The 26808-nt window shown below is 39.0% G+C and overlaps 1 protein-coding gene and 1 long non-coding RNA gene across 7 annotated transcripts in view; one reads left to right on the top strand and one right to left on the bottom strand.

The window, feature by feature from the left end:
• Spef2 (sperm flagellar 2) overlaps positions 1 to 1087 on the top strand; it is a 188934-nt gene extending 187847 nt beyond the window's left edge. For all 6 annotated transcript variants that reach the window (XM_058572081.1, XM_058572080.1, XM_046422327.2 and 3 more), the window contains one exon: positions 938 to 1087. In XM_058572081.1, coding sequence (XP_058428064.1) covers positions 938 to 1027 — 90 coding nt within the window. In that variant the 3' untranslated portion in view covers positions 1028 to 1087. The remainder of the gene's footprint in view (positions 1 to 937) is intronic.
• On the bottom strand, positions 1066 to 25943 carry LOC124077803 (uncharacterized). Its single transcript, XR_006846726.2, has 3 exons — positions 25557 to 25943; positions 4385 to 4526; positions 1066 to 1197 (listed from the first exon to the last, which is right to left on the bottom strand). It is a non-coding gene; the product is annotated as an uncharacterized LOC124077803 (long non-coding RNA).
• Positions 25944 to 26808: the final 865 nt, after the last annotated feature.

Raw genomic sequence — 26808 nt, 5'->3', positions numbered from 1 at the left:
CATTTTTAAAATGAACTTTAACCACAGTGATGTTATTTGAAGATCGTTCAAGATAAGCAAAGCAAAAGCTCGAGTGTGGTTTTTCAGGTTAAAATGTTTGCTGTTATAAACAGTGGGAAGTGAAGGTTGTTTCCTATCTGCTGTGTTTACAAGGTCTGTATTTAGAAGCAGCAACATTTTTAAATACGTATAAGAAAAAATTTGAGTATGTGTAATTATGATGATAAACTTTAACTTTTGCTCCTATTGTAAGGTGAACTGGCTTTGAACTTATGAAAATGGGCTCTGGAACCACACACACACACACACACACACACACACGAAGTGTGTGACCTTGGGCAAGCGACCTCAAGAGGTCTTCTTTGAATACTATGTTTATAATAACTAATGCTAACCTTATTAAGTTAGTTTGAGAAGAAATGAGCTGATATGTGGTTATCTGATACTCCATAGCATGAGAAAAATCAGACACTCCAGACATATTTAAACCAGGCTTGGCTAAATTTATAGCTAAAATCGGGCCATAATTGTTAGTAGCAGTAGATGAAAGGCAGAGCATTCTGTCCCTGGCATAGAAAAGTCGTCTGCTGCTCTAAAACTCCACAAATCTGTAGAAATTATTAATTTGGTATTACAATCTTCTTTTAATTAATGGTGAATACTCTCTCTTTTATTCTTTATAGAAAAATAGTCTTTTTGACTTGCCCATTACAGGCCTGAGTCTGCATAATTACCTTCACAAATGTTATGCAATCTAAGATGACAAGTCCATTATTAGATGAGGAAAGTGGGGTTTCCAAGGAAACAACTAGTCAGTTGCAGGGTACAAATCAAACCAAAGAACAACTTACTGTTAATTGCCACCATATATTAGGTGAACATTCACCCTAAATTCTTTATTAATATTTGTAACTTTACTTTGAATGTTTTCTCTTAGGATATTAAAATGATTTTCCAAAGAAGTGAGCACGTACAAGGAAGTAATGGAGAAAGATCACCTTCAAGACTTACAGAGGAAAAGAAATGAACACAGAAGAGTGTGATTTTTTTATTATTTGGCAATGAATCTTCCAAAAATCAAATGTGACCATGGAGTCTGTCGTGTATGTTTTCACTGGTAGACATGACCCCTGCCAGTTGATAAAGAGGGCCTGAAAAGGGGAACTTGCTCAACTCAAGGAATCTTCTATCCTAAACCTGCAAGGCAAAGAGCAAAAATCCAATGTAAGCAAGGGTGTGTTTTGGAATGATTCTGAAAATAGAAAGCACTAGAAATAATATATTAGAAAAAAATAACACAGAGACTTCATGAGTGCTCCCTCTGAGAAGTATTTACATTAAGCAAATATAATGAAAAGTTCCCCCAAATTGCACATCAGGGCAGAACCACTCTGTGCATGTTACATTCCTTGCTCCATGTGACATAAAACCTCAAGGTTCATCCCAGTAACCAAGGAGATGGCTGCGTTATCTAACGGCTAGTACAGCCATGCTCCTGTTATCTCTTCATAATTATTTCTCCATTGACTGTTTCTCTCCAGTTGTACTTGTGAAAATGTATCATTTTGCTTGATAAATCAGAGACATTCAATGAGACTTATTTTGAAAAAGTGTCTTAGAAAAATGCTGGTGGCTGGGCTTCTATGACACCCTTTCTTGTGCTGCTCCCTCTGAGGGTCTTTTGGTGGATCCTCCTCTTCCACTCAACCTCCAAATGATGAAGGGTCCCAGGAGTCAGCTTTATGTATCTAAAGCCAGTCTCTGGGTCTCAACCATTTCCACTATTATTATAGAGGCTATTATAGGCTTATATTCCTAAAATTTCTATTCTCACTTTCCTCCAAAATCTAAACTTCTCCACCTTAATACCCGTCTGATTGCCACATGGATGGCTAGAAGTCACGCCAAACTCAACATGCCTGAGGCAGAATTCTCGATTTTTCCTCTCCCTCAAACCTGCTCTCCTCTACATTCTTCCCTATTTCAGGTAAATCTGACCTCCTTTTGTTCAGACCAAGGACCTTGAAGTCATTCTGGACTTCTTTCTCTCTCACCCTACCTCCAGTCCATCAGCAGATAGTGTAGCACATGCCCTCAAGAAAAATGCATCTATGATCTAATCTTCCCTAGTCCCATCACAAGGAGGCGGGGCCAAGCCACTGTCATTTCTTGCCTGGATTATTGCAGCAGCAGCCCCCTAACCTGTCAACCCTCTTCCTGCTTTGCTCCCCCTACAGCCTGTTCTCACCACAGCAGCCAGAGGGAGCCTTTGACCAGGCAAGTCAGGCCATGCCCTCCTTCTGCTCCAACTTTCTACTGGCAACCTGTCTCACAGAGTCCAGCCAAGTCCTAATCTTGACCTTACCCCCTGCTAACTCTCTGATCACATGCATCTGCTCTTCTCCCCCTTTCTCTCTCTACTTAAACAACAAACCCACCTTGCTGATCCTGGAGCACACTGACCACACTTCTGCCTCAGGGCCTTTGCCCTTGCTATTCTCTCTGTTTGGAATGACTTTTCTTCCCCATCTCTAGATGGCTTGTCCTCTGACTTACTTTGGATCTCTTTTGAAATGTCACTTTTCCTAAGGTCTCACCTCACTATCTACTGCAAAATAGGAGCAATCTACCACGTTCTACTCTGTACTCTTATGTTTTTCTCCACTGCGCTTGTCAGCATCAGGAAAATCATATTTTTGTTCTTTACACGTTATGACAGTGAGTTGAAAATCCTGAAAATCAGAGTTTTATGCATTTTCTTTATTGCTGCCCTTAGACTAAACTCACAGCCTGCTTTTTATTGTTATATCTGTACAAAATATGTTGAAATATCATATCAAGATTGATCACTAAAACAAAGAGCTGTCCAAGACAATTTCTATTATTAGTGGGAATTATATTCCATTTCTAGAAAGTGATTCATTTCCTAGTTTTGCTTTTTGTGGGCTAAGACTCAACCAAAGCTCCATTCCCAGAACCCTTGTCTCCAAGATAACGGAGATAGTAACCCAGAGGTGTACTTGGGAGATGGAAAAGAAACTTTATCAGAAAACTCAAAATTTCTTAGCTGATTCACATATGGGTGCAGAGGGTAATTCTAATTATCCTACAGAAGGGAGAAGACAGCATCAGAAAATAGAGTTAAAAGAAATAAAATGTCATGATAAGGATGAAGTTAGTAAACTAGTCCCCATTTTATTAAGGATGGAACAAAACAAGGCAACATTACATTACAGTAGAAAAACAGCAAAACAGAGCAAGAAGAATTCCTTGCTGTAATAATTCTCCTGCACAATACTGTTAGGTAGGGAAATTGTATAATCTGTCTCATGAGGCAAGGAGTGAAATTCACACTGAAACCAGAGGTTTTACGGCATTCTTCCAGAGAAAGGAAGAAGGTACTAGAAGCTTACCTCCCTGAGGTCCTTTCAAGCCTTGTAATTCTAGTGAATTCACAACCTTGAAACATTCTTATAATGTAACCAAAACCACTACTGGCTCTGGGTACATGTGCGCACATGTACGCGCTCACACACACACACACACACACACACACTGTGGGTTTTTAAGAGTGCTATGGTGGCCTGGTAACCAAAATAAATTCATGACATATTAACTTAGAAATAACTAAAACTCCTAAGCCTTTGTTTCAAGCTCTTAATTGAACATTCGACCCATCTTAACAGGTCCCATTTTTAAAAAATCAGAATACAATCACCTAGATATAACCCTACTCAAATTCATCTTCTAAATTAGCCCTTATACTTAAAAAATATAATTTTTAAAAAGTTATTTATAATAAATTCCTTTATTGAAAATGCGTGTGTCATCTGCTTGTGAGGTAGCACAAGGCCCTGGTCCCAAGGCCCTGCCTGGCGGAGGGCACGTAGGCTCCCTGGCCGGCCTGCCCACTCCTCCCTGGCAGCACCTTCCTGCCCCTGCAAGGCCTTGCCTCACCTACAGACCTTACTGTATTCCCATTCCTGGGCTTTTCTCCACAGGGATGGTGAAGCCAAGAGGGCATCATCCTCACTGAGAGCCAGTGGCCATGTGACTACCCCAGCCAAAGGCCAGAGCAGATACACATTCCTGCTTCAGCCTCTCTGTACCTCCTTTAGACTTCCCACTAAATAAATGTCAGTGTCATAACCAAAAAATATTTGTTACCAGAGCCCAGGCCAGAGGCTGCTGGGGTCCCAACTGACTGGATCTGGTCACCTGCTTGTATCAGAAGGAAGAAAAAATGATATAAAAAGGAAAAATGAATTTAATCACCATTTGGGCCAAATTGTAAAGACAACTGCTAATTAATCAATCTGTCTTCATTTTGCCCATCCTACAGAAACAGTAAAATCTATAGGAACAAATGCCAGGAAGTATACACCTGTAGATCCAGCCAGACTGTGCAAGGCAGAGATGCTACAATTCCAGTCCTCCCTCCATGCATCCTTCTGGCACCAGGCCGGGCTTTGGGGGCACTGTCAGCTTCCATCCTCCACATGAGATGATGGTCTCCCTGTAGGAAGCTGTGATATGAAAACAGATAAATAAATTAGCAGGAAATGGCTGGGGGCAGAGCAACAGATTGGGACTTCTAATTTTAAATCAGTCCTTGTCACATGTTGATAATGGCTTTTATCCAAATTTAATGATTTATCAAGACTTTTCCATTGCAGTTTGAAAATTCCTCCCACATTCCTGGCCTGCCTTTCATGACTCATCCTTAGCAATTCTCCTTCTGACCACCCTACTCCACCCATAGCTCACCAACCTTTCAGAAGTGATCATTGAAGTTTTATGCATTAAAAATAGTTCTGCAAATACAGCAACAATCAGCCATTTCCTCATCATAGTGAAAAAAAGATTGCTTTGAAGCTTTTCTTTCTAAAATTAGTCTTTTCAATTAGGGATGGAATCACCATATGACCCAGCTATCCCACTCTTTGGTACTTTCCCAAAAGATCTAAAATAGTCACACTACAGTGATTCAACACCTCAATGTTTATAGCAGCACAATTCACAATAGATAAGTTATGGAATCAATCCAGAATACTGTCAGTAGATGAATGAGATAAGAAATTGGGAGATATATATGATGGAGTTCTACTCAGTCAGGAAGAAGAATGAAATTATGGCATTTGCTTGTAAATGAATGGAAATGGAGAATATCATGCTAAGTGAAAAAAGCCAAACTCAGACAGTCAAAGGTAGAAAGGTTTCTCCCATATACAGAAGCTAGAGTAAAATAAAAGAAAGGGGAGGGAAGGATGGGATAATATAAAGAACCAATCAAATATAAATTAATGGACGAGTAAAAGGAAGTCAAGTAGAGGAAGAAGAATGGAAAAGGGGAGGGAGAATGGGAAGGAAAAGGGGGTAGAAAAAGGAGGAATCATGAACTGTAGTTGATTTCCATGCATGCATGAGTTTGTCAGGATGAACCCAACTACATGTTACTATGAAGCTCTGATTTTTTAAAATGAGCCTTTCTTCCCAACATATTGGCATTATTTCCCCATTATCTAATCATCTAGTATTGGTATTATGTTTAGTTTCCCCTTTGACTCTCCTGATTAACCATGTTCCTACTCTGGTCATAGTAGTCACTAACTCATATTTTTACAATTTTTATTACATTTTTCTTACCATTTTTATTAAATTAACTATATATAACATAAAATATTACATTTTAATCATTTTAAGGCTATGATTCAGTGGCATTAATTCCATTCACACTGTTAGGCAACCATCACCACTATCTATCTCCAAAACCACTTCTTCTTCCTAAATAGAAACTCTGTGACCAGCAGCGGGAACTCCATTCCTCCTGCTGGACCCTGGTAACTTCTAATCTTTCTGTCCCTTTGTCTAAATATTTCATATATATGGTATCATACAGTCCTTTTGTGCCTGACTTAGTTCACTTTCCTCAGTGTTTTCTAGGTACCATATTGAAGCATGCATCATAAGTTCATTCCTCTTCATCAATGAATAATATTTCACTGTATGGATATATACTTCTGTTTATCCATTCATTGGTTGATGCACAGTTGGGTTGTTTTCACCCTTTTTGGTTATTGTGAATGAAGCTGAAGTGAATATGGGTGTACATTTATCTATTTGAGTCACAAGTATCTGTTTTAAGTTCTTTGTGGGTTTTTTTCCACTTTTTATAAGTTCAGTAACTTCTTATTTCTTCTTCAGTGATCCCTTCTATTGCCATTACTATAGCATTGTGACAAAGCACTCCAAAACGTTGTGTCTTAAAGCAATGACAATGTTTGTAAATCTGTGACTTGGGTCTCAGGCAGATAATTTGCTTCTGTTTTACACAGAGCCCCTGGGGCAGCTCAAAGCCTGGGAGCTTGAGCCTTCTCACGACTTGTTCATATGTCTGAGCCTAGACTGGGAAGACGTGAAGAGCTGGGGAGCCGAGCACCAATACAGTTTCTCCATCTTGACAAAGTGATTCAAGTCTCTAAAAGCACATGTCCCAGGAGGGAGAGCCAGGCAGAATCTGTGTTGTCTTTATGACCTAGTTTCAGAAATTGCTCACCATCCCATCACCACATTCAACTCTTTAGAATGCAGTCACTAAGGCCAGATCGTATTCCATCATCTATGGAAAAGTGACAGAGATTTTGAAGATGCTTCTTAAAAGTCCATCCTTGATAACAGTGTTATGTTATTCCTATTAGGATCCTATTGATTATAAAATTCAGAGACCCATGTTTTCTCTTAGGAAAATCATGGAAACCCCAAATCAGGAGTTGGAGGTAGGAACAGGCTTGGTTTGATAGTATTACTTGCTTCAAAGCAGCTCCCAGCACTTCAAACACAAATAAATGTTAGTAACTGCTCCCTATAGAATTCCATCGTTAAGATGGCTTAGCCATGAACTGCAGGTCTTCCACTTTTTGTCTTTTCTGCCTTTGGATGAATAAAACCTCTGCTATCTAGTTAGAAACCCAAGACAGAAATTTTTATCACTTTGCCTCATTCTTTTTGCTTCAGGCCATATCTATTTTGTTAGCATAGGCTGCTTTCCAATTTCACATGATCAATTGGCAGTGGGATATAAAAAACCACTTGGATGGCCCAGGAAGGGTGGGGGCCTGCTGAACGGCAGATTTCTTCATAAGAGGCAGACCATCAAAGGTGCTATATATTTCCAGGAGAAAGTTGGAGTCAATTGTCATTTTTAACTATCAACTAAATCCTTAAATTCAGTTAAAAGAGTCAGATGAAGTCATAGTATAAGCTTTGGATCAGACTCTGATTTTGCCCCTGGGTGACCTTGGAAAGCCACCAAGTTATATAATTTTAGCCCTGGAGAAGACTTCGGAGGTCATCTCATCCAACTCCCTCTGTTCACAAGAACCTCCTCCACAAAAGTCTAGCTTCCTATTCTCAATTTACCATGTCAATAGCTAAACCCTTATATCTTAGTCTATCTGAAATTTTAATAGTAGCATTCAATATGTATTTATTCAGAAGCATTGGGGGAATTTAGGGATCTTCTTAATTTAAAACTTGAATGTTAATCAGATATTAAATTTCCTAAAAAGTTTATGTATTTCAAGGCTCCTTCTATCCCACCTATATACCAATTTACCAATTTTGAAAAGCCAACTCTCAAAAAGGTCATCATGTCAGAAGGTGATGAACAGTTGAGCCAACCACTCCATCAGGAAACAGTTCTGCTATACACCATTGTACTTTTAGTTTATATAAATTATAAAACTTTGAGGTTGCCCAGAAATTATTTTAAAACCATCAAAAATAATATTGCCATATCCTTTAAAAATAAAAAGAAACTGATTCTATTTTCTACTAAGTTTAAATAGCACCAGTAAAGTAGAAATGAAGGAATTGCCTGGACAAAAGATGGTAAAGGAAGGTGAAATGACCATCGATGTGGAGACATGAAAAAAAATCCTCCTCTACCACTTTCACTGGTTCTCGTGCTCTGGAAGGTGAATGGCAGAGCAGAGAAAGTGGTGAATTTCACTGTTCACTCTTAGATGTCTCTCTCTTCTCTTGCTTCCTCTGAATAAGTTACTTGTTTCTTCACACCTGACTCTCAAAAAGCTAAAGTTCTTTAGCAAGAACTAATATTTTGGATCTGTCCCTTGGGGAAATCTGCTCAAGAGGTCACCATTACTTCCATATCAAAGGTCAAAGAGGTGTTAGCATCAACTGCTTGCAATAGCTATTTTGGGATCAATTTCTGTTTCCATAGCATTGGTCTCATTGAAGGTCTATGGCATCTCTCCCTATGGCTACCTTTTCCCTGTCCTCATCAATGTCGTGCCCAAAATTGTGAACCTCCTCAGTACATTCCACTATTTGCCCTCTATCTCCTGCTGATGCTCAGTTATTATTGCATGATCCATTAACACTGAATATAAATCTTTCCTAAACTTGCTACTATTCAATTATTTTTTTACACACCTTCAGTAAATCTAATTGCATTTCCCACAAGTATTGATCCATTTTTTCTTAATTCCTACAAATGTTACACCACTTCTCTTTTTAATCAAGACCCAAAAGCCTCAGAGGATGAGAATAGCATGACCGGAGCACTTGCCCATGTGCTAGGAACTGTGCTAGGTTGTGTGGGGGGGCAGTGGTTTGAATCATGGTCTTTCTGACTCTCTCATGGCTGCATTTGCACTGGAAACTTCTCATGCAAAGGTGCAGCTCAAGATGGCCCAGTTGCTATGGTGATGCCACCCAGAGGAGGCTACATGCAAAGGTGTGCAGCTGTATCAGTTGAGACGGTGAGCTCAAGCACCAGCTCCCGGGGATACAAAATTCTAAGTGTAATAAGACAACTAATGTCTCGCCATTCCTGCATCCTTCATATTACTCACTTTGCAGAAACTTTCCCACAAATAACATTTTGATGACAAAACCTATACAGTAAATGTGTTGAGCTAGCTCTGGGTCAGTCAGACCCAGCCTCCATCAGGGCTTGGCTGCCCACCTGGCCCCAGCCTTTTCTCTCTCTGTGTGCCTGTTTGTCTTCATTCCCCATCACCCCTCAACAGTTTCTGAATTAGTGGCCGTGCTCGTCATGGCAAGATTGCATGCATAGCTTTCTTTTTTTTAATTTAGTATGTTTATTGTTTGCATATTGAAACTTTTTAAAAAGTTAAAGAGGACTTCAATAAATAGAGAGATATACCATGTTTATCTATGAGAGAATTCAAAATTGTCATGATGTCAATTTTCTCAAAAATGATCCATGAAGCCTGTAAAATTCTCAGCATTAATCATCCTGTCCATGCCTGTACCTCCACCCTACACTAAGAGATTATACTAAATTTTATTATTGGTTATACCGGTCAACGTTTATTTCTTTATGATGATACTAGTGCCACTTAAAATGCATACCTAGAAAGTTCAACTTCCAAAAGAATGTGCTCATTCCTCCAGCCAAAACCTGAGTAAAGGCCCCTGACTTGTTTCTTCTTAGAACAAGGACTTTAGACAACTTAGAATTTGGGGCTGGGGATATACCTCAATTGATAGAGTGCTTGCCTTGTATGTACAAAGCCCTGGGTTCAAACCCCAGCACCACAAAACAAACAAACAAACAAATAAGTAAACTTTCCTTACAATCTTAATCTTTTCTCCACCCTTCTGATATATAAATTTTCTACAATCAAGAAATATCTCTTCAAGAATCTGGGTGTCATCTCATTGGAATAGAAGTATTTAGTGCAATAGATCTGATTACTCATAGTTCCTGGGCAGGATAGGAGCCTAACTTTGGGGAAAATTATGTTACAACCTCAAAAAGGTCATAAAGATTTGTTTCTTCTCCACATAAAGGATAAGCACATAATAGTAAAACAAAAACATAATCACATTGACTAATCTGTTCCCCCTTAAGGTCCTCCACTATTCTTTTTTTTTTTAATTTTTTTATTAGTCTTTCTTACTTCATCCTTGTAACAATGCTCCAGGTTTTGTGCTGCTTTTCCTTTCTTTACAGACGACAGCATTGAGTTTCATAGAGATAAGTGACTTGCCTAGGATCAATCAACTGAGTCCTGGCAGAGTAGTGACTCCCAGCCATTTTCTGACCCATGCCAAAGCTAGAGCTCATTCCGCCACACCACATAGGTTCCCTTTGAGAGGGGATCTCTGAAAACTGTGCGACTCTCCACTGAGAGCCTCTTGCCTCTCACAGTGCACCCACTTCTCTGTTTTATGTAACCTCTGTGGTCACACCTATTTCTCCTTCTTGCCATCACTCCTAACATATTGACCTTCCAGAGTACAATCATTTGCTCCTGTTGTGCTATAGATCCTATTCCTTCCCTGACCTAAAAACCTAGTCCATTACTATTTCCTGTTTCATTGGTGGTGGTGGTCTCTTTCCTCTTTCCTCTTCTATAAGCATGTTCAAGGCTTAAGTATGTGTGGGGGAGGGATGCTTCCATTAGCCCTACTCCACTTACTTCCAGAATTAGAACCCCCCTTCCTTTCCTCCCAGACTTCTTAGAGTGACAATGTGTCCTCATTCCTCTTCCTTTATGATACTCCTTTTTATCATAAACAGGTATTTATTTTTTCCATTTTTTTTCTGAATCTAAAAAATGATCCTGTTATTTTGCTACTTCAGTATATTGATATGGGGAATTATATTGTTTAAGTTTGAGTGATGAACCAGCCATGCTCTAGGAATATATTGTACATTTTATCCACTGGATTTTGAGTTGCTAATATTTTGTAGGGGATTTTTCTTATCTATGTTTAGGGGGAGATGTTAGTCTTCAGTTTTATTTCCTTATATCATATTTAGATTGCATATTAGATTAATTTTGGCTTCATAAATAAATTAGCATGTATTACCTCCTTTATTTTATGGAAGAGTTCATATAGAATTAGTTTTCCATAAGTATTTGGTGTAATTTCCAGTGAAGTCTCCTCACATACTGGTTTCTTTGTTGGAAGAGTTTTAATTAGGAATTCAACTTATTTAATAGTATAGGATTATTAAAACATTCTAGTTCTTCTTGAGTGAGCTTTGGTGGCTTTTAAGAAATCTGTCCATTACCTCTAAGTTGTCAGATATATTTACAAAGACTACTTAAAATACTCCATGATGTTCCTTTTAATATTGTCAGGTTTTATGGTGATAACTCCTTTTTTCATTCCTGGTGTTTGTAAATTATGTTTTCTCTCTTTTTTCTTGGTCAGTCTGGCTAGAGATTTACAAATTTTATTTATCTTTCCAAAGAAACTGATTTTTATTTCAATGATTTTCACCACTGTTTCTCTTTGTTTCCAACCAATTTTTTAACCCCTAAAAAATCTGTTCTTCTTACCACTTCACTGAAATATGCCCCGAAGGTCCCCAATGATCTCTCAATTACCAAATGGCAAATTCTCTTCATAATTTCATACTACTAATCACCCTCTCATTTTTAAAATTCTCTTGTCCATGGGATTCCATGACAATAAACTCTGCTAGCTTTCCTTTTTATTATTTCTTCTCATTACTTCTCCCATTACTTATTTAGTTTGTTTTTTTATCTCCTCTTCTTCTCAGCCAATTTCTTCTTGATTATTCCACTTACTACTCTTACATTCTGATCTGTATGCAAATAACTCAAATATTTTTCTCCATCTCTGACTTCTATGATGGTAAGAAATTCATACAAATTTTATGGCTAGCTTGAAAGTCCTGCTGGGTTCCTTAGCTATGTATCTCCAAAACTGAACTTTTGTCACTACCCATCTCTTTCCACGTATAAGGTATTTGGTCATCAATGAGGCATTTTACAAGGTTATTCATGATATCTTTATCCTTGGTAACAAGGTAAACAAATGTGGATGAGATGTAAAAACAGGTGAATTTGCAACTGGTAGAGTATTTTCAGCAAACATGGAAGGTTCCTCATATGAATTATTCATTATCCGTCTCCCGCAGTGGACCATTGGCTATAGGGGATATAGATCAAGCCTGCTGCTTCACCATTGTGATATAGATATCCACATAGCTATTCAGAGAGAAGTAGAGAATCCATGCTAACTATTATTGTGGTTGACATGATGTTGGAAGAAATTTGAAATGAATAATTTTCAGTTAGAGAAAGAGGGCCCAATAGTTTCCTGAAGAAAGATTTTCTACCTAACAAAGTTGAGATATGAATAATAGATAATAATAGCTAATATAGTTTAGGGTTTACTATGAATCAGGAACCATGCAAAAGGTTACTTATCTCACTTAGTCCTCAGAATGCTGTGAAATAGGAAGATTACTATGTAAGATTATATATGGTGAAAATGAGGCTTTGAGAGGTTATACGACTGCCCAAAGTCACACAGCTGGTCAATAATTCATGCAGACCAACATCAAACCGCGAAGTCATTATCTTATCCAGATTCCTTGTATTTCAATATAAATAACCAACTGCACAATCATGAGATGTAGGAAATATGGCTTAGCAGTGTTTAAAATCTTTTTTTAAATTTCTTTCTCTTTTTATATTTTTATTTCTAGAGTAATGGGATTGGACCCAGTGGTGCTACTTCATCCCCAACCCTTTTTATATTTTAATTTGAGACAGGGTCTCATTAAGTTGCCAAGGTTGGCCTCAAACTTGCTATCCTCTTGCCACAGCCTCCTTAGTCTCTGGAATTATCGATGTGCAAAAGTTTTTGTTCAAAAATAAATTAAAACTAAATTGTTGTATTACATGGTCCCTAAAGAATTGAACATCATCTCTGTCTTCATGTGTGTATGCATGCACGTGTGTATATTCATTCATATATGTTATATATATATATATATATATATATATATATATATATATATATATATATGGAAGGAAACTCAAAAACTCCTTAGTCTTACATTTGGGAAGAGAAGCTTCAGATTTTCAGGTTTTGGGGACAGGGAGCTATCCAGCCATTCAAAAAACTGTTCATGTGAAGTCTCTTTTCTGTAGTCTTCAGGGATGAGCCATCGCTATCAGTAGTGGTGAATGACACTAGGGCAGATTTCCAGCCAACCAGGAAAACCCGTAAGCGCCCTCTAGCCAGAAGTACAGAAGTCTTCTGGCAGGGCAGGGTACCACGTCAGGCATGTTAGAGGTGTGACCAGAAACCAGGACTCTGCCTTCGTGATTCTCCTACTCTGCTTCTATCTCTATTGAACCAGTCTCAGCTCTGCTACCCTGACTCTTGTGTCCCCAGTGGGCTATTTCTACTTGGCCTTCATCACTTGAGGATTTTTCCCTCCTCTGCAACACTCAACCCATCCTACTGTTTGAACACCCCAAATTTCCTCACACTAGAACGATACTTGGAACCCAAACCCACTGGCCACTTAGCTGGTTCTTTGTCCAGACATGGTTCTTTAAGGGAAGATGACAGTAGGGAGCAAAATGGGTACAGGCATTGGATGGGGCAGCCGGTTGGAGGACTGTATCACGCCATCCATCTCTGAGAGTCTCCAGAAGAGCTCTTCCTCCTGACTTCTGGTTCTGTATTTTCTGGGGTTTTCCAGGTCTCCCATGCTCAAAGCTTGGGCCCTGAGCTCAAGTCCTCTGCCTCTCTCTCCCCTTACACCCAAGACTTACTAAATACTCCTTGAAAATGTCACTCAACTTTCAGTTCCCACAGTAACCACCCTACTTCAAGAACCCTCAAAACTCCCCTTCTAGATTCTTTTAATAGCCTCCAGTTAAAGCCCCTATTTTCTACATCTTCTCCCTAGTTCTCCAGTTTTCTGCCCCAGTCCAACTTCTGTGCTACTCACAGCATAGCTTTCCTGAAACTCTGCTAAAACATTTCACCTTTTTGCTTAAAAACCTCCCACTTGCTTATCAAATAAATTTCAGATTTCTTAGAATACTAGTCAGAATCCAACTCGAATCTATCTTTCGCTACTTACTCATCTTTTTCTCACCCTCAGTACCCAACCCAGCTTCACTCAGGATAGCTTCTGGCATTTGTTATACACTCAAAAAAATATGGAATGAATTTATGAATGAAGAAGGATATCTCCATTAACAGAAATTCCAGGAGATGGACACTAAGTTTTTGGAACAGAGATGTCCTTAACTAAAAGAGTCCTTATGCTAAATCTGTAGAGAAAACTGAGTTCCTCTTTATGAGATTGTTTGTTAACATATGTGCATGCTGGGTGTGCTGAGGACTGGCCACCTGCAGCTCAGGATGGGAGAGGTCGAACAATACCATAGTCTCTGCTAGAGACTAATTGATTCATGAAAGCTAATGGAAACCACGAAGCCTATTATAACCAACTCCTTTGAGGACCTGGAGTCTGGTCCAATTCTAAACAGGTCAGTCACACCATCCCCACCCAGGCTCTCTCCTGGAAGCCTTGCTCCTGCTCACTCCTCACCTCCTTCCTAAACAAAGTTTGTCCTCAGTCTTCCTCCACGCCCCTCACAACTTATTCCATCTCTCTTACATTTTACTGGATTCAACTTAATAACAAATTGCCTGTTGCCTTTTGGCATAGCTCCTTCTGCCTCCGGTAGTTTCTTGCCTGACAAAGACACAAGACCTAGAGGCATCTCTGAACATTCATTTGAGCCAGGGATAAGCATATCTACAAGCATATTCGCTCTCAGGTTCTTAGCATAAGGACAAGGTAGAATTTTGTTTTCAAGCTTTGTTTCAAAACAAATCTGGAAAGAGATGCCACCTGAGTCTTGTGGCTGCAGTTCAAAGCCCCAGCGGGCCTCATGGGCCCCAAAACAGCATCTCAAGCACTTCAGCTCCAAATACATGCTGCTGTATCTTTGCTCACTTCACACTAACCACAGGGAGACAGCAACACGGAGCGCTGTCTCTGAAACAGCCTCACCTTGTTGTGCCCCACAAACCAGGCTGAAACCACAACATCCTTCTCCTGTGCAGCACACTTCACCGTGCACTCTGGAGGGGGAGGGCTTACTCTTCTTCTCCCACCACTTTCACTATTTGAGCCCATTTCAGGGCAAAGTCCTTATAAATGAAGATGAAACTTTACTGCCATCCTCTCCTCAAAGGGGTGTAAGAATACTCTGGATTGTAGAGCATCACTTAGCTTTTTGGCAGTACAGGAGCCCCTTACAATTTACCTCTGCCTTTTTAGGTAGCCAGTTGATCCATTGTGCTAGTTGCATGGGTTGGAAAGTTTCTTTAAAATTCTAAGAGGTCACTTGTAAAAATATGCTGCTGTTGTTTTTAGGGGGACCAGTTTCCTCCAAGCTAATGACCATGTTTCTACACTATTGCATTTTCCTAAAAGAGGTGGAAGAGGTAGCTAACAGGTATCCATAAATACTTATCAGATCTTTGGCATGTGTCAGCCACTATTCTAAGCATCTTGAAAGATTTAGCTTATTTAATCTTCCTCTGTAGGCAACCATATGAGGTAGATATGTTCTTGATATAGCAAAGACAGCTCAGCCTGAAAGGGTTAAAAATCTCAGCTAACCCATACAGCTAATAAGATGCCAAGATTATCACCCAGGAAGGAATTTGTGTCCAGAGCCTCTGACCTTAAGCACTCTACAGGAATGGCATGCTTCTCAGTCACCTGTGTGTCAGGTGGAAGTGTCACCAAATACAACTAAGTGCATAAAATTGCCAAGAGCTTCCCTGAGTCAAGGACGGGTCTCTCCAATGCTTTGCTTTTTAAGCATCTGCTATCCACTGACAGAACCTTGCTGTGAGAGTCTTTGCTTGTGAACTTGAATTCCTTTGACCAACAAACCTGATGTTTTTCTAGTTACCTGGCTCTCCTCACTTGTGTTCCTAATGTTTCTTCCTCCCCTCTTACTCTGAGCTCATGTTTTTGACTGCAGTACTCCTCTGTTTGAACATCTCTCCTCACCCTATGCAGTCCACCCCCCATCCAGCCTCTCATCTCCACAGGAAGGGTTTACTAAAGTTATCATATGGTTAGTCCCCACCAAAATGTGGATGTGAGGCTTGGTGCCCCAGGGGGCAGTGTTGGGAGGGGATGCCTTTAAAAGGTGATTGAAAGGATCATGAAAAGGGATCAATGTTTGGTTTTGCATGAATGAGTTGTCAATGTTCCAGGATTGGATTTGTACCCTGACAGCAGATTGGGGTAAAGTGAGTTGGGTTCCCTTTGGCTCTTCTTCTGGCTTCCTCTCTCATGGGGCAACTTCCCTGTCTCACCTACACATTCCTGCCATGTAATGCCATCCACCATGTTATGACACAGCAAGGGGTCCTTGCCAGATATAGCAACCTGATCTTGGATTTCTATTCTCTAGAACTGTGAGCCAAGTATACCTTTCTCTTTTATAAATCACCCAACCTCGGGTATTTTGCTATAACAATAAGACTAAGACAGGGTCTACAACCTTTGTACTGACAAATACTTTAGACAAATAACAGTGAGACAAATAAACCCCCAGAATACACCTCCCAAGCAAAGCCTTATACTGCAGAGGGTATACTATACTGCAAAGCCCTATACGGAATGATAAATTAAGATTGTTCTGTAAGAAGAACAATTTAGGGCCAAATAAAACAGCATGCACTATGACTGAATTTCTCAGATTTCTCCAACTATGTGATGAAGAGACCATTCAACACAAAGGCCTAGGTTACAAATACAAATGCTAGAAAAATGGCTGATGACTTAAAATATGTGGACAGTCATTTTAAAAAATGACTTCTTCATTTGTTTTTTAATGGCTTCACTTTTTAAATAGAACACAGGCTAGATTTCACTTTTGTCTTGAATTTTTTCTGAAAGAAAACAACACAAGCATTATAGTCACCAGCAATCAACCTTCATCCCCAGTGCCAGGGAAGTCACAGGAGCAGTGACAGCTGTGATGCACACTAATGGACTGCTATCAAGTGTTGTGTGGCCCCAAATTCAGATTTCTATGCAAAATGTTTTAAATGTAAATATTGAGAGCTAACTTGAATATTTCCTGGTACCATGTGTCCCAACTTTGTGTAAGCCAAATAAATATGATTGGGGGCTTGTGTGGGGACTGGGGTTATCAGTTGTTCACCATCAGATTTTCTAAAGGGGGTCATTTCAAGCAAGTCAGAAAAGGGCTGACCTTAACATTAAGAGGAGAGTCTTCAAAGTCAAGGCTTCATAGTTTTACACCATGTGCCCACAATTCACAGTAGTGAAATTATTGGACAAGTCTTGGTGCCCATCAACAGATGAGTTAATGAAGATAGTGTGGTATATGCACACCATGGAGCATGATTTGGCCTTAAAAAAGAATGAAATGTCATTTGCAAGACAATAGATGGAACTGAAGATCCTCATGTTAAGCAAAATAAGTCAAATTCAAAAAAATAAATGTGTCTCTATATGTGGAAACTAGAGGGTAAAAAAGACCTAAAAATAGAATGGAGAATATTAGATAAGAGAACAGGAATCAGGTAGAGGAGACAGGGAAGAACAAGGAGGAGGTATGGAGGCTAGAAATCATCAAAGTATGTTACATGCGTGTACAAATATATCACAATGAAACACTATTCTGTATAATTATATGCTCTAAAAATAAAAACCATGTCCCCAGGCCACCACGAGGTCATTCAGTACTCTTGTGCCTCCTCAGTAGGTATCCTCTGGGAGGATGAATTATAAAAAGACAACCCTTCCTTCAGTCTGATGCAGCACCATGGCAGGGCACCACAGATTGGCCAATGGTGTTCATCCTTATTTTCCTCTCAACTGGTTGCCTTTTTGCAATGCAACCATCCAACTATATGCATCAACTTGAAATGGCCCCACTCGGCATATTTGGACACTCAAACCATGTGAGTAAACAAATTTTTTAAAATGAAGAAGGAAAACAATCAGCAGCCAAGTTCTCCAGCTGTTGTTCTGAAGTTCTGAGGCTTCCAGAAATTTAACCTCTGGAATTCTAGAGGAGCCCAGCTGGATCAGAATCTGCAGATCGTCTTCTCTTTGGCTGCACCTCCTACCCCTGCTAAACACAGAAGAGTAGAAGAGAAATGTTGCACATATGCGTGGGATGAGGTTGAGTCTTGAAGAAACCTGGAAGTGGAAAGTAGGACAGACCCTGAGAAGAAGCACACAAACATGTTGCATGATCTCTTGTTGCACCCTGCGTTTGCTTACAAGTTCCTTTGTATTAGAAGGATGTCTAGCAATGCACTTTTACGTGTCTCTCAGTTTTAAATGCAAGACTAAATGGAAATGGAAAAGCAGGCACAGCTTCCTGTAGCCATCCCTTCTCCTATAACCAGGAACAAAGAGTCAGGTCACTGAAGTAGCACTTACTAACCACTCACATATCAATTACAATAGAACTATTATCAAGAAAACATAGTTAGTGGGCCCATTTCTAAAGTGACTGCAGACCCACTTTATAAGGCACTCTCTTCCTCTCATGGACATTCCCCAAAACCAAAAAGATGGCCAGATCTGTCCCCCAAATTCCTGTCACTCTGTCTTTCTATAGCCACCTCACATCTCCTTTACCCTTTGGGGAATAAAATAAGGCTTTGCAAAAAAACAAAGTGCATCCTGAAGACTTTATTACCAAGTCTAGGGGAGGTCAGGGAGAAGCCTACCCTTTGCTCTCCTCTGATCTACTCTTCCCCCATCTATCCCTGGAAGTAGCCACCAACGCCAAGCACCCATGCAGCTGAGCTCTCTTGGAAGCAGCTCTGCAGGGCACTGGACCTGGAGAACAATGTCCTTCTCCCTCAACCTTCCTGTGAGGCAATAACCACTGCTCTTCCCCACACAGAATGAAACTGTTCTCCCTTTCCACTCCAGAGAGAGCAAGAGGAAGTGGCTAAAGACAGGGCAGGACTAGCCTTGCCTTGATGCACTTTGTTCCTGGAAGTGCCACAGAGTTGAGGAGATAATATCTGCTTACCCATGAAACTCTCATGCTTGAGATCCAGAGCTCAGAGAAGTTCAGGCCATAAACCATTACTTCTCAATAACCTAGAGTTCCCACTGTGGATGGAACAAAAACCCCAGCATAAGCTTCATCTGGGACTTAGAAGCCCACATGCTGGAGGTAAAATCCTGGGACAAAATGTAATTTGAGCATAGAAGGAATCAGAACCCAGCAACTAGGTTCTGTGATATTATCATGGCTGCAGTATATTTTCTGCTGCTTGGATTTGTCTTCTAACAAATCTCCCTTATGCCCTTGACATCATAAAGAGAAGAAACTCAAGTTAAAGGGCCTGCCATATCACCAACACCTGAGACTTGGTGCCTCTCCAGGGGAATGACCCTCAAAGAAGAGAGTCTGTCCTTTCCCTCCAACCAGAGGGAATGTCATGCAGTTTTACCCCTCTACCTTGAACACAATTGCTAGTTGCAGCTAGAGACAAGTGCCCTCTGGGAGCAGAGAGGGAGATGCTCTGCTGGGGGGAAATATTCCTGGTAGCAGGCAGTGGTGCCCAAAGAAGGGGGCAAAACTGATGAAAAGTCAGAGATGACTCTTTCACAGCAACCAGATTCGTTTGTGAGTACATGAGCATAATCCTCTTCCTGAAAAAAAAATATTTGAGCAACAATTTTTAGGAGGCTAGTGGTCCTGGAAGTGTGAGTTCAAAGGTCAGAGAAATTCGAGTTGTCACCTTAAGGTGGTAAACTTGGAAAAACTAGATTTATAAGACTCATGTACTTGAAAACTTCAGAGCCTGTTTAGAACTTCCATGTATTTTCAATGTATCCTGCATGAAATGTTTCCTATGAACAAGTTATCTATACAATGAATCCCTGAGGTAGAGGAGAAGTTATCATTGTAGGAAGATTTCTGGGAACCAGCAGGTTGGTAAGGATGCTCCATTTGCTAACCCAAAACAGTAGGGCTGCCTCCCCTACTCCTTCAAGACTCACTCCAACTTTGATGTCAGGAGACTTGCTTGCCAGCTGTCTGATTTTTAGCAAACCTAAAAATCCATTTATCATAGGAAGCTGACATTTTTAATGCAACTTCTGGTGTCAGGAAATCTTATAACATTGAAAAATTAACAGTGGGATGGTGATCACAATTTAAGCTGTGAGACTGCAGAAAAAAGTTTGAAAGTTTCCTATGACACTGACTCACTGTCTGCCCTGCCAAATGTTTCCTGTCAAACAAACCCTCATTGACATCACTACATTTTCATATCCTCAAAAGGCAACTTATGTGGCTTGGAAATTTTTCCCTTACCACCACACCTCTGAAATAGAAGCACACTAACAAGAGCACACATGGGACCCAGGACCACCCTCTTCATGGAGATTTGAGGGTGAAAAGTTGTGGTCACATATACAAAAAGTTGTTTTTTTAAAAAATGCCCCATAGGTAATATACTTGCACAGAGAAAGTCCGACGTTACAAATGTACAGCATTGTGTGGTGAAAAGCCAGTCCCACCCAGGCTTGTCTTCAGTTCCCAAGTTCTCTACCCAAGAGTCAATCACTGTTGATACTTTCTTAATTATCCTTCCAGGAAAGATATTTGATAAATATGCCTCCAATTTAGTGGACTGAAAGTCATTTTAAACAGTCATCTTTTAAATGATAAAGTGCATTTTAGTCACCTGGGAATATTATTAAAATTCAGGTTGTAAATCCAGAGCTTTCTGGTGTAGGACTTCGAGTCTGCAGCTCTAACAGGCTCTGGGCGATGCCGGAGCTGCAGGTCCATGAGCCATGCTTGGAACAGCAAGTGTTGAGACATTACTTTTACTCTAATACATGCACATAAACATGTGAATTAATATGAGCTTTTTAAAAGTGCAAACTTGTGAAGTTTATTAAAATTAAAAATATTTGAGGACTTCAACCCCCAAATCCCACGCATGTGTATGTATGAATATATACACATTATTTTATACATAATATATATTAGCAATGACAATAAATGGGAAGCAAAGTTCTTCTTAAATGGAATTTTAATATACTCATATCATGAGGCATTGTGCAATCATTTAAAAAAAAGAGAAAATGTATTCAGAGGTAACTATTTATTTAGAGAAGTTTCCACATGGTATTATTGTTGAGTGTATAAAGCCAGGTTCAGTCTTAATTATGTATTAAGTCATCCTATTTCCACAAAATTTGAAATAAATGCATGTTCGTGTTTACATATATGTATGTGTGTAGTGTCTGCACACAAGTGTATGCTGTATATGATTCTGTGAGCATATAGGAAAATATGAAAGATACACACCAAGTTATTAACCTAAATTGAAGGGGTAGGAAGTAATTGTGGGTAAAACGGCAAAAAAAAATGAACAAAAAGAAAATGAGAGGAAAATTGCATCAAAGCAGCATGTTTGATATCATATTTATTAAAATTATACATATGTAAACTTTATATATATGTATATATAAAAGATCCTTATGTATGTTATCAATAACAAAGTCCGTATACATTTTAAGATTAAAGTGTGATACTTCAATGATCTCAGAACACGTCCTTCCTTTGTCAGTTTATTAAATGACTTTGCTATGAATATTCGAGAATCCTTGCTGAGGTCATTGGTGCCTATATAGTACCAATTGCTCTTCTGCAGAAAAAGTTTTAAAAAGACAGTGAAGACTGATATCTCCATAATGATCAAGGAGGCTGTGATTAGGGAATCCCCCCAAATCAGTTACTCTTAAAAGAAGTCACTGTAAAAAGGACTAAATCCTCTCAAGATCTCCCTTGAGGGATAGGTACCCTCTGATTGCTTTCCAGATGGCTGGGAGATCGCCTCCTGTCTGTGACACCCTTCTCTTCCATGCTTCTTCTCCTGCTCACCCCACAACTCCCTGACTCTGAAGAAACAAACACCAAATTAGCAGTATACCCCACACCGTAGTGCAGAATGTGGGGCAATTATCAATGTAAGTGAGACACATACAATTTGAAGTCTTTTTATCCTTAGTTAAGAAACATATTTTTTTTCCTCCCCACCACTTACCCACATCTGAACACAATCAGACAGACATCTAAATACACAAGTAGCAGATCAGTTAGAAAAAAATACAGCCACGCTGCATTTTGTTTTGAAGATTTTCAGATATTATCAAAGATTGTTTCCAAGCCACAGTCCTGGTTTTATAGTCCAGGGCAATGCTTTAACCATTTCAGAAATGGAACTAAATATAGGTTTGTAGTTCTTCCTTTCATAATACCTGGAACAGATTTTAGTTTGACCTCAATGCAAAGCTACCAGAACTAAATAAATATATCATTTAGGGCAGTCAGGTACTATCACCCAAAATGTTTATGTTTTATGGGAAATTTAAAAGTACTGAGACATCTGGGCATTCCAAACATCTGCTATGTGTTTCCTTCTTTTCTGAGAAGATTTTTTTTTCCTACTAGAAGTTTCTAACCATGGATTAGGACAAAGACAGTCTTCCTTGTCTCATATTTTTTGTAACCTGCATTAACTTTTCTTAAAGGGAATTTTAATATACTCATACCATGAGGCATTGTGCAATCATTTAAAGAAAGAGAGAAAATGTTTTCAGAGGTAACTTACAGCAATGTTGATGGGTAGTATACTGTTACTTAGGGTTTGTTAAAGAAAGTCTACTCCAAGTGTATGTAAATATTTCTTCCTCTTTGTTAAATAACTTTTCTTGACTTCATCTTTGAGAACCAAATGTCAACCACCAAGCAGACAAGTAGACCCCAAACCTACATGGAGGAAAATGTAAAGCCCATTATTAAGAACAACTAACAAATCCATGGCCTCTGGTGCATTGTAATTTTTCCCCCAACCAAATACTGACCTAGAAATGGGCTGTAGTGACCAGGTTCACCTCTTCCCCAGGAAGTATTTGCTAGGCTAGGAAGACATACGATGATAGAGCCTGCTCAGACTCCCGGACCTCAGCACCCGATGAATACTAAGATTAGCTGAAAATTCTGAATTATACACCTGTCCTCAGTTTCTGAAAATGTAACCAAACAATATAGCAGGAGGAGAAGGGATGATGAGCCATGGATTGAGGGACCCCCCCACGATGAGACATATGACCTGCTACACATTTCAGGTGCTTTGCAACATGAGTAACCCCCTTATAACTAACTTCACAGCCTGTCAAATACTAACTTACACAATTTGACAGGGAAGACTTCATGGATTAGAGAAAAGCATAAGCAACATAATAGTCTCTGAGGAGTATAATTTTATTATTATTTTCAAACATTATACACATATGTTTACAAGGAGATGACAAAAGTGCTTCCTGATCAAAGGACATTTTTCAGAAGACAACTTCTTTATTTTTTGATCAAGTTAATGTCTCTGAAATTGGAATGAACCTAACAATATCATCATAGATTTGGTGAACTGCAGTAAGAACAATATCAAATTCACAGGATCACAATTGTTCCCACAATTTGTTCTAAAGTAATTGGAAATGCTTGTAAAGTAAGTTGATCTCTTAATCATGCCATTTAAGGTTTTTTGTTTGATTGGTTTGGATGTGTTTCCTTTATAGATAGATAGTACTCAATGAATCCTCCCTCTAGGCTACCTAATTTATTGGAATTCTGGGTTATTTGATGCCACAGTCATATTATCAAAATTTTCACTATAATGGGCCCCATCTATCTGTTTCTATGCTGCCTTGAAGCCAGACAGGATGGTCTTGTCATTGGACCCAATTCCATTTGCGTGGATTGTAACTCATAGCTTATCACTGGGAGCAAATGTGGCTACCTGACTCCAACTTCTTTCCTCCTTGTTGGCTGTTACATAAATCTTTATTGTTGGAGCCGAATTACTTCTGAAACAAGTAAACTTGTGCTTAGCAGGACCATGACCTGACCTACTTTGGTGGGAATGTGCTATACCACTGCAAATCATTCACTACACCTATTTCCAATTCCACAAAGATTCTCTGAAACACATGCTGAAATAGAGTATGAGTTAAAATCATTATGAAATTTCCTCTTCGATCAGACAGGAGCAAAATGACAGAAAACTGCTGCTATAAAATCTGATTTTCTGATACTTGAAGATACCATTTTCCATGATCTTTTTTCTTCTTGCCTATTCATAATGATTCATGATCATCCTTAAGAACCCAAAATTCCCCACTAGTTAACTTGCATGTCCTTTACATAAACAGTTTATTTTTTCTTACTAGAATGGTGACTCACATATGAATTAACTTTCTTTTAATCTCTGAACTTAAAAACTGTTTATACAACTTAATCAAATTATCTGATGTTCTATTCAAAGTATCATGTAAGACATTGCCTGAGTATCATATTTTTGGTACTGAACACTGCTGCACATGAAATGATCTACATTTAGAACAATTGAAATACAACTCAAAATGACACCACTTTAAGCTTTAGAAGTGTTCATAAGTTTGAAAATTGCCCAGAAAAATCATCTATCCATTCATTTTTATAATATCATTGCCAAAGTGCTGATTATATCAATTTTGGGTGTTCCCTTATTGGGGAAAATGTTTTTAACACCTAGAAACCACAAGTAGAGTGTCGGATTTAACAAAGTTCTTTGTTCCCACAATTTGTTTAAGAACAATTTGTAACATAAGCAAAACAGATAACAACACAGCTTTAGCCCAAAGTGCTGACTTAAACCATATGTTGGCTCACAGCTCCAAAGGTAATAGTTCTATAGTAAGAAAAAAAAAAAAAAAACTGGACTTCAGAAACCAAACCGAAGAGAAGTGTAGGGAGTTCTTTAAATTTCAATCAAAATTGGCTCAAGATTTTTATTGTTTTTATTGCCTGGAAAGCAAGACTAAACTCTACTCATTTGAAAACTCAGTCTCACAGTGCACCACTACTTCAAAGTGGCTAAGGCAGAATCAGCTTTTAGCACATCACAAAAACAAAAGCTCGTATGTCAAGACAAAACTATTATCTAACTGTGTAAACAGGAAAACCTGAACTCTCTGAAGTTTCCTACTTGAATACCTTTGGATGCTGTTCAGCAAGCATGTCAGTAGGTACATCATCAGGAAACAGCAAGAGGCTGACTTCAGTGGTTAACATAATGATTCTTGGACATAGTTACCACAAGATAACCAACATGGGAATGGTTGTAGCCAACAAGAACAGAGCCAATTTTGTGTTATCTGCACCAAATACAGGGAAGAAACTAAGGGAGACAAGGATAGGCCAAAACATGTTAAAAGATCATGAGTTGCCTTCACTGGAAATTGAAATGAGACTGTGAGCACAAATTGAGCCAGGTTAATTAACTATCCCTATCTTATTTTTTAAACTTGAAACCAACCCATTTTCAGATTTGAAAATTTTAAATAAAAAGCTACCATGGAAAATACAGGAGTCTATTTTAGGTTGTAGAAAATGTACTAGGGCTCTCAAGAGAGTTGTTGATAGACATTTACTGGCACCCCCAATGCTGTTCTGTGATCTTAAACTAAGTAAGAGCCGAAGAACTTGGAGAGAAGTCAGAGAATCAATTAGACCACTAAAGGGCTGGGAGATGATGCAGTAATCAAAATAGAGATTCTGAGATGACCCTTCTTGGAAGTGAGATGTGTATGTGATTTAGTAATGTTCTCCATATATGTGGAAACTCACCTGAAAAGCTGGGAGTAGTAACCAGGAACATATGTTGGGGTTGATGAAGACCATGATGATGACAACAGCCCCAGGGAAGAAGTCAGCCCCACATTGCCTGGCTCTTTAGGAGTTGTTGGCAATCTCAAGGCTCAGTCTTCTTCCACTGTAATGCAAGCCTTTTAGGGCATTCCTTCTTCGCTGGCAGATTTCCCACTGAAAGCTCTTACTTCTCTCTTTTGCCTAGGATTCTTCCATTCACCATTCAGAATTTTCAGGTTTTTCTTTCTATAAAAATTCTTATAATTTCGGCCACTGCAATTCTGAAGGCCCTGCTGGCATTCATAAGTGACTCTTGCTTACATTAGCGTCATCCCCTCAATTGCTTCATAAACAAACATTTCTTGTAATCGCAAAACATCTACCTAGAAAGATTGAGGGAAAGAGGTAGTGACATTGGTTTCTTTTTTCATTGTTAATCAGAGAAAGACTGAAAGTGATGCTTTATGACTAAACTTTTAAGAAATGAGACTACTCAAGTCGTAGAGTCTTTCTCTGGAGTCTGTGGTTAGTATTAAGTTTATACATCCAACACTCTTTATTGTTATCTTGACTCATTTTTTTTTATTTCCCAGATGGTAAATTTTAAAATTTCCATATACCTCTAACTTTAAACATCATGAAATATGCATTTGGGTTCCATATCTCAGTTCATGTGTGAATGTGAAACACGGCCATGAATTATGATCTTGATAACCAAAAAAGAGAAAAATGTTCTGAGCAACAATGAACTAAAATCGATGGGAACACAAGATGAAAACAAATAAAAAAGACCCTACATCAAGTACCAAGAAATTGACAATAAAAGGTTTTGTTGTTGTTGTTTATTGATTTTTTTTTTGCCAAGTAACAGGCAAACAAAAAACTGATATAAAGTAAAAAGAAGAAAAGATAAATATAGGGACTATTTGTCCTCTACACAGAAGTAGAAATAAGTGCAAAAGCCAGGGAAGACTGTTTACTTCACATCCTTCAGTCAATAAGCTGAATTTCTAAAATCACTCTAGAGAGTAATCAGCCTTGCTCCTTCTTCCCTGGTTGCCATTGCTGCTGGCCTCCTGAGACCATGTTAATTTGCATACAGCACAGGAGGCTAAAAGAGGCAAAGTTTAGTGCATTCTGTGTCAGACCTCAAAAAAAAAAAAAAAAAAAACTAATTTGATGGCTTTTGTTTTGAATTGACTGATTTGGGGGATTGAAATATAAAGCCCAA

Source organism: Marmota monax, unplaced genomic scaffold (assembly GCF_021218885.2).
Source record: "Marmota monax isolate L192 unplaced genomic scaffold, Marmota_monax_Labrador192_F-V1.1 WCK01_AAM20220418_F8-fsc00077, whole genome shotgun sequence".
NCBI classification, from domain to species: Eukaryota; Metazoa; Chordata; class Mammalia; order Rodentia; family Sciuridae; genus Marmota; species Marmota monax.
This window is presented reverse-complemented; position numbering and strand designations above follow the sequence as displayed.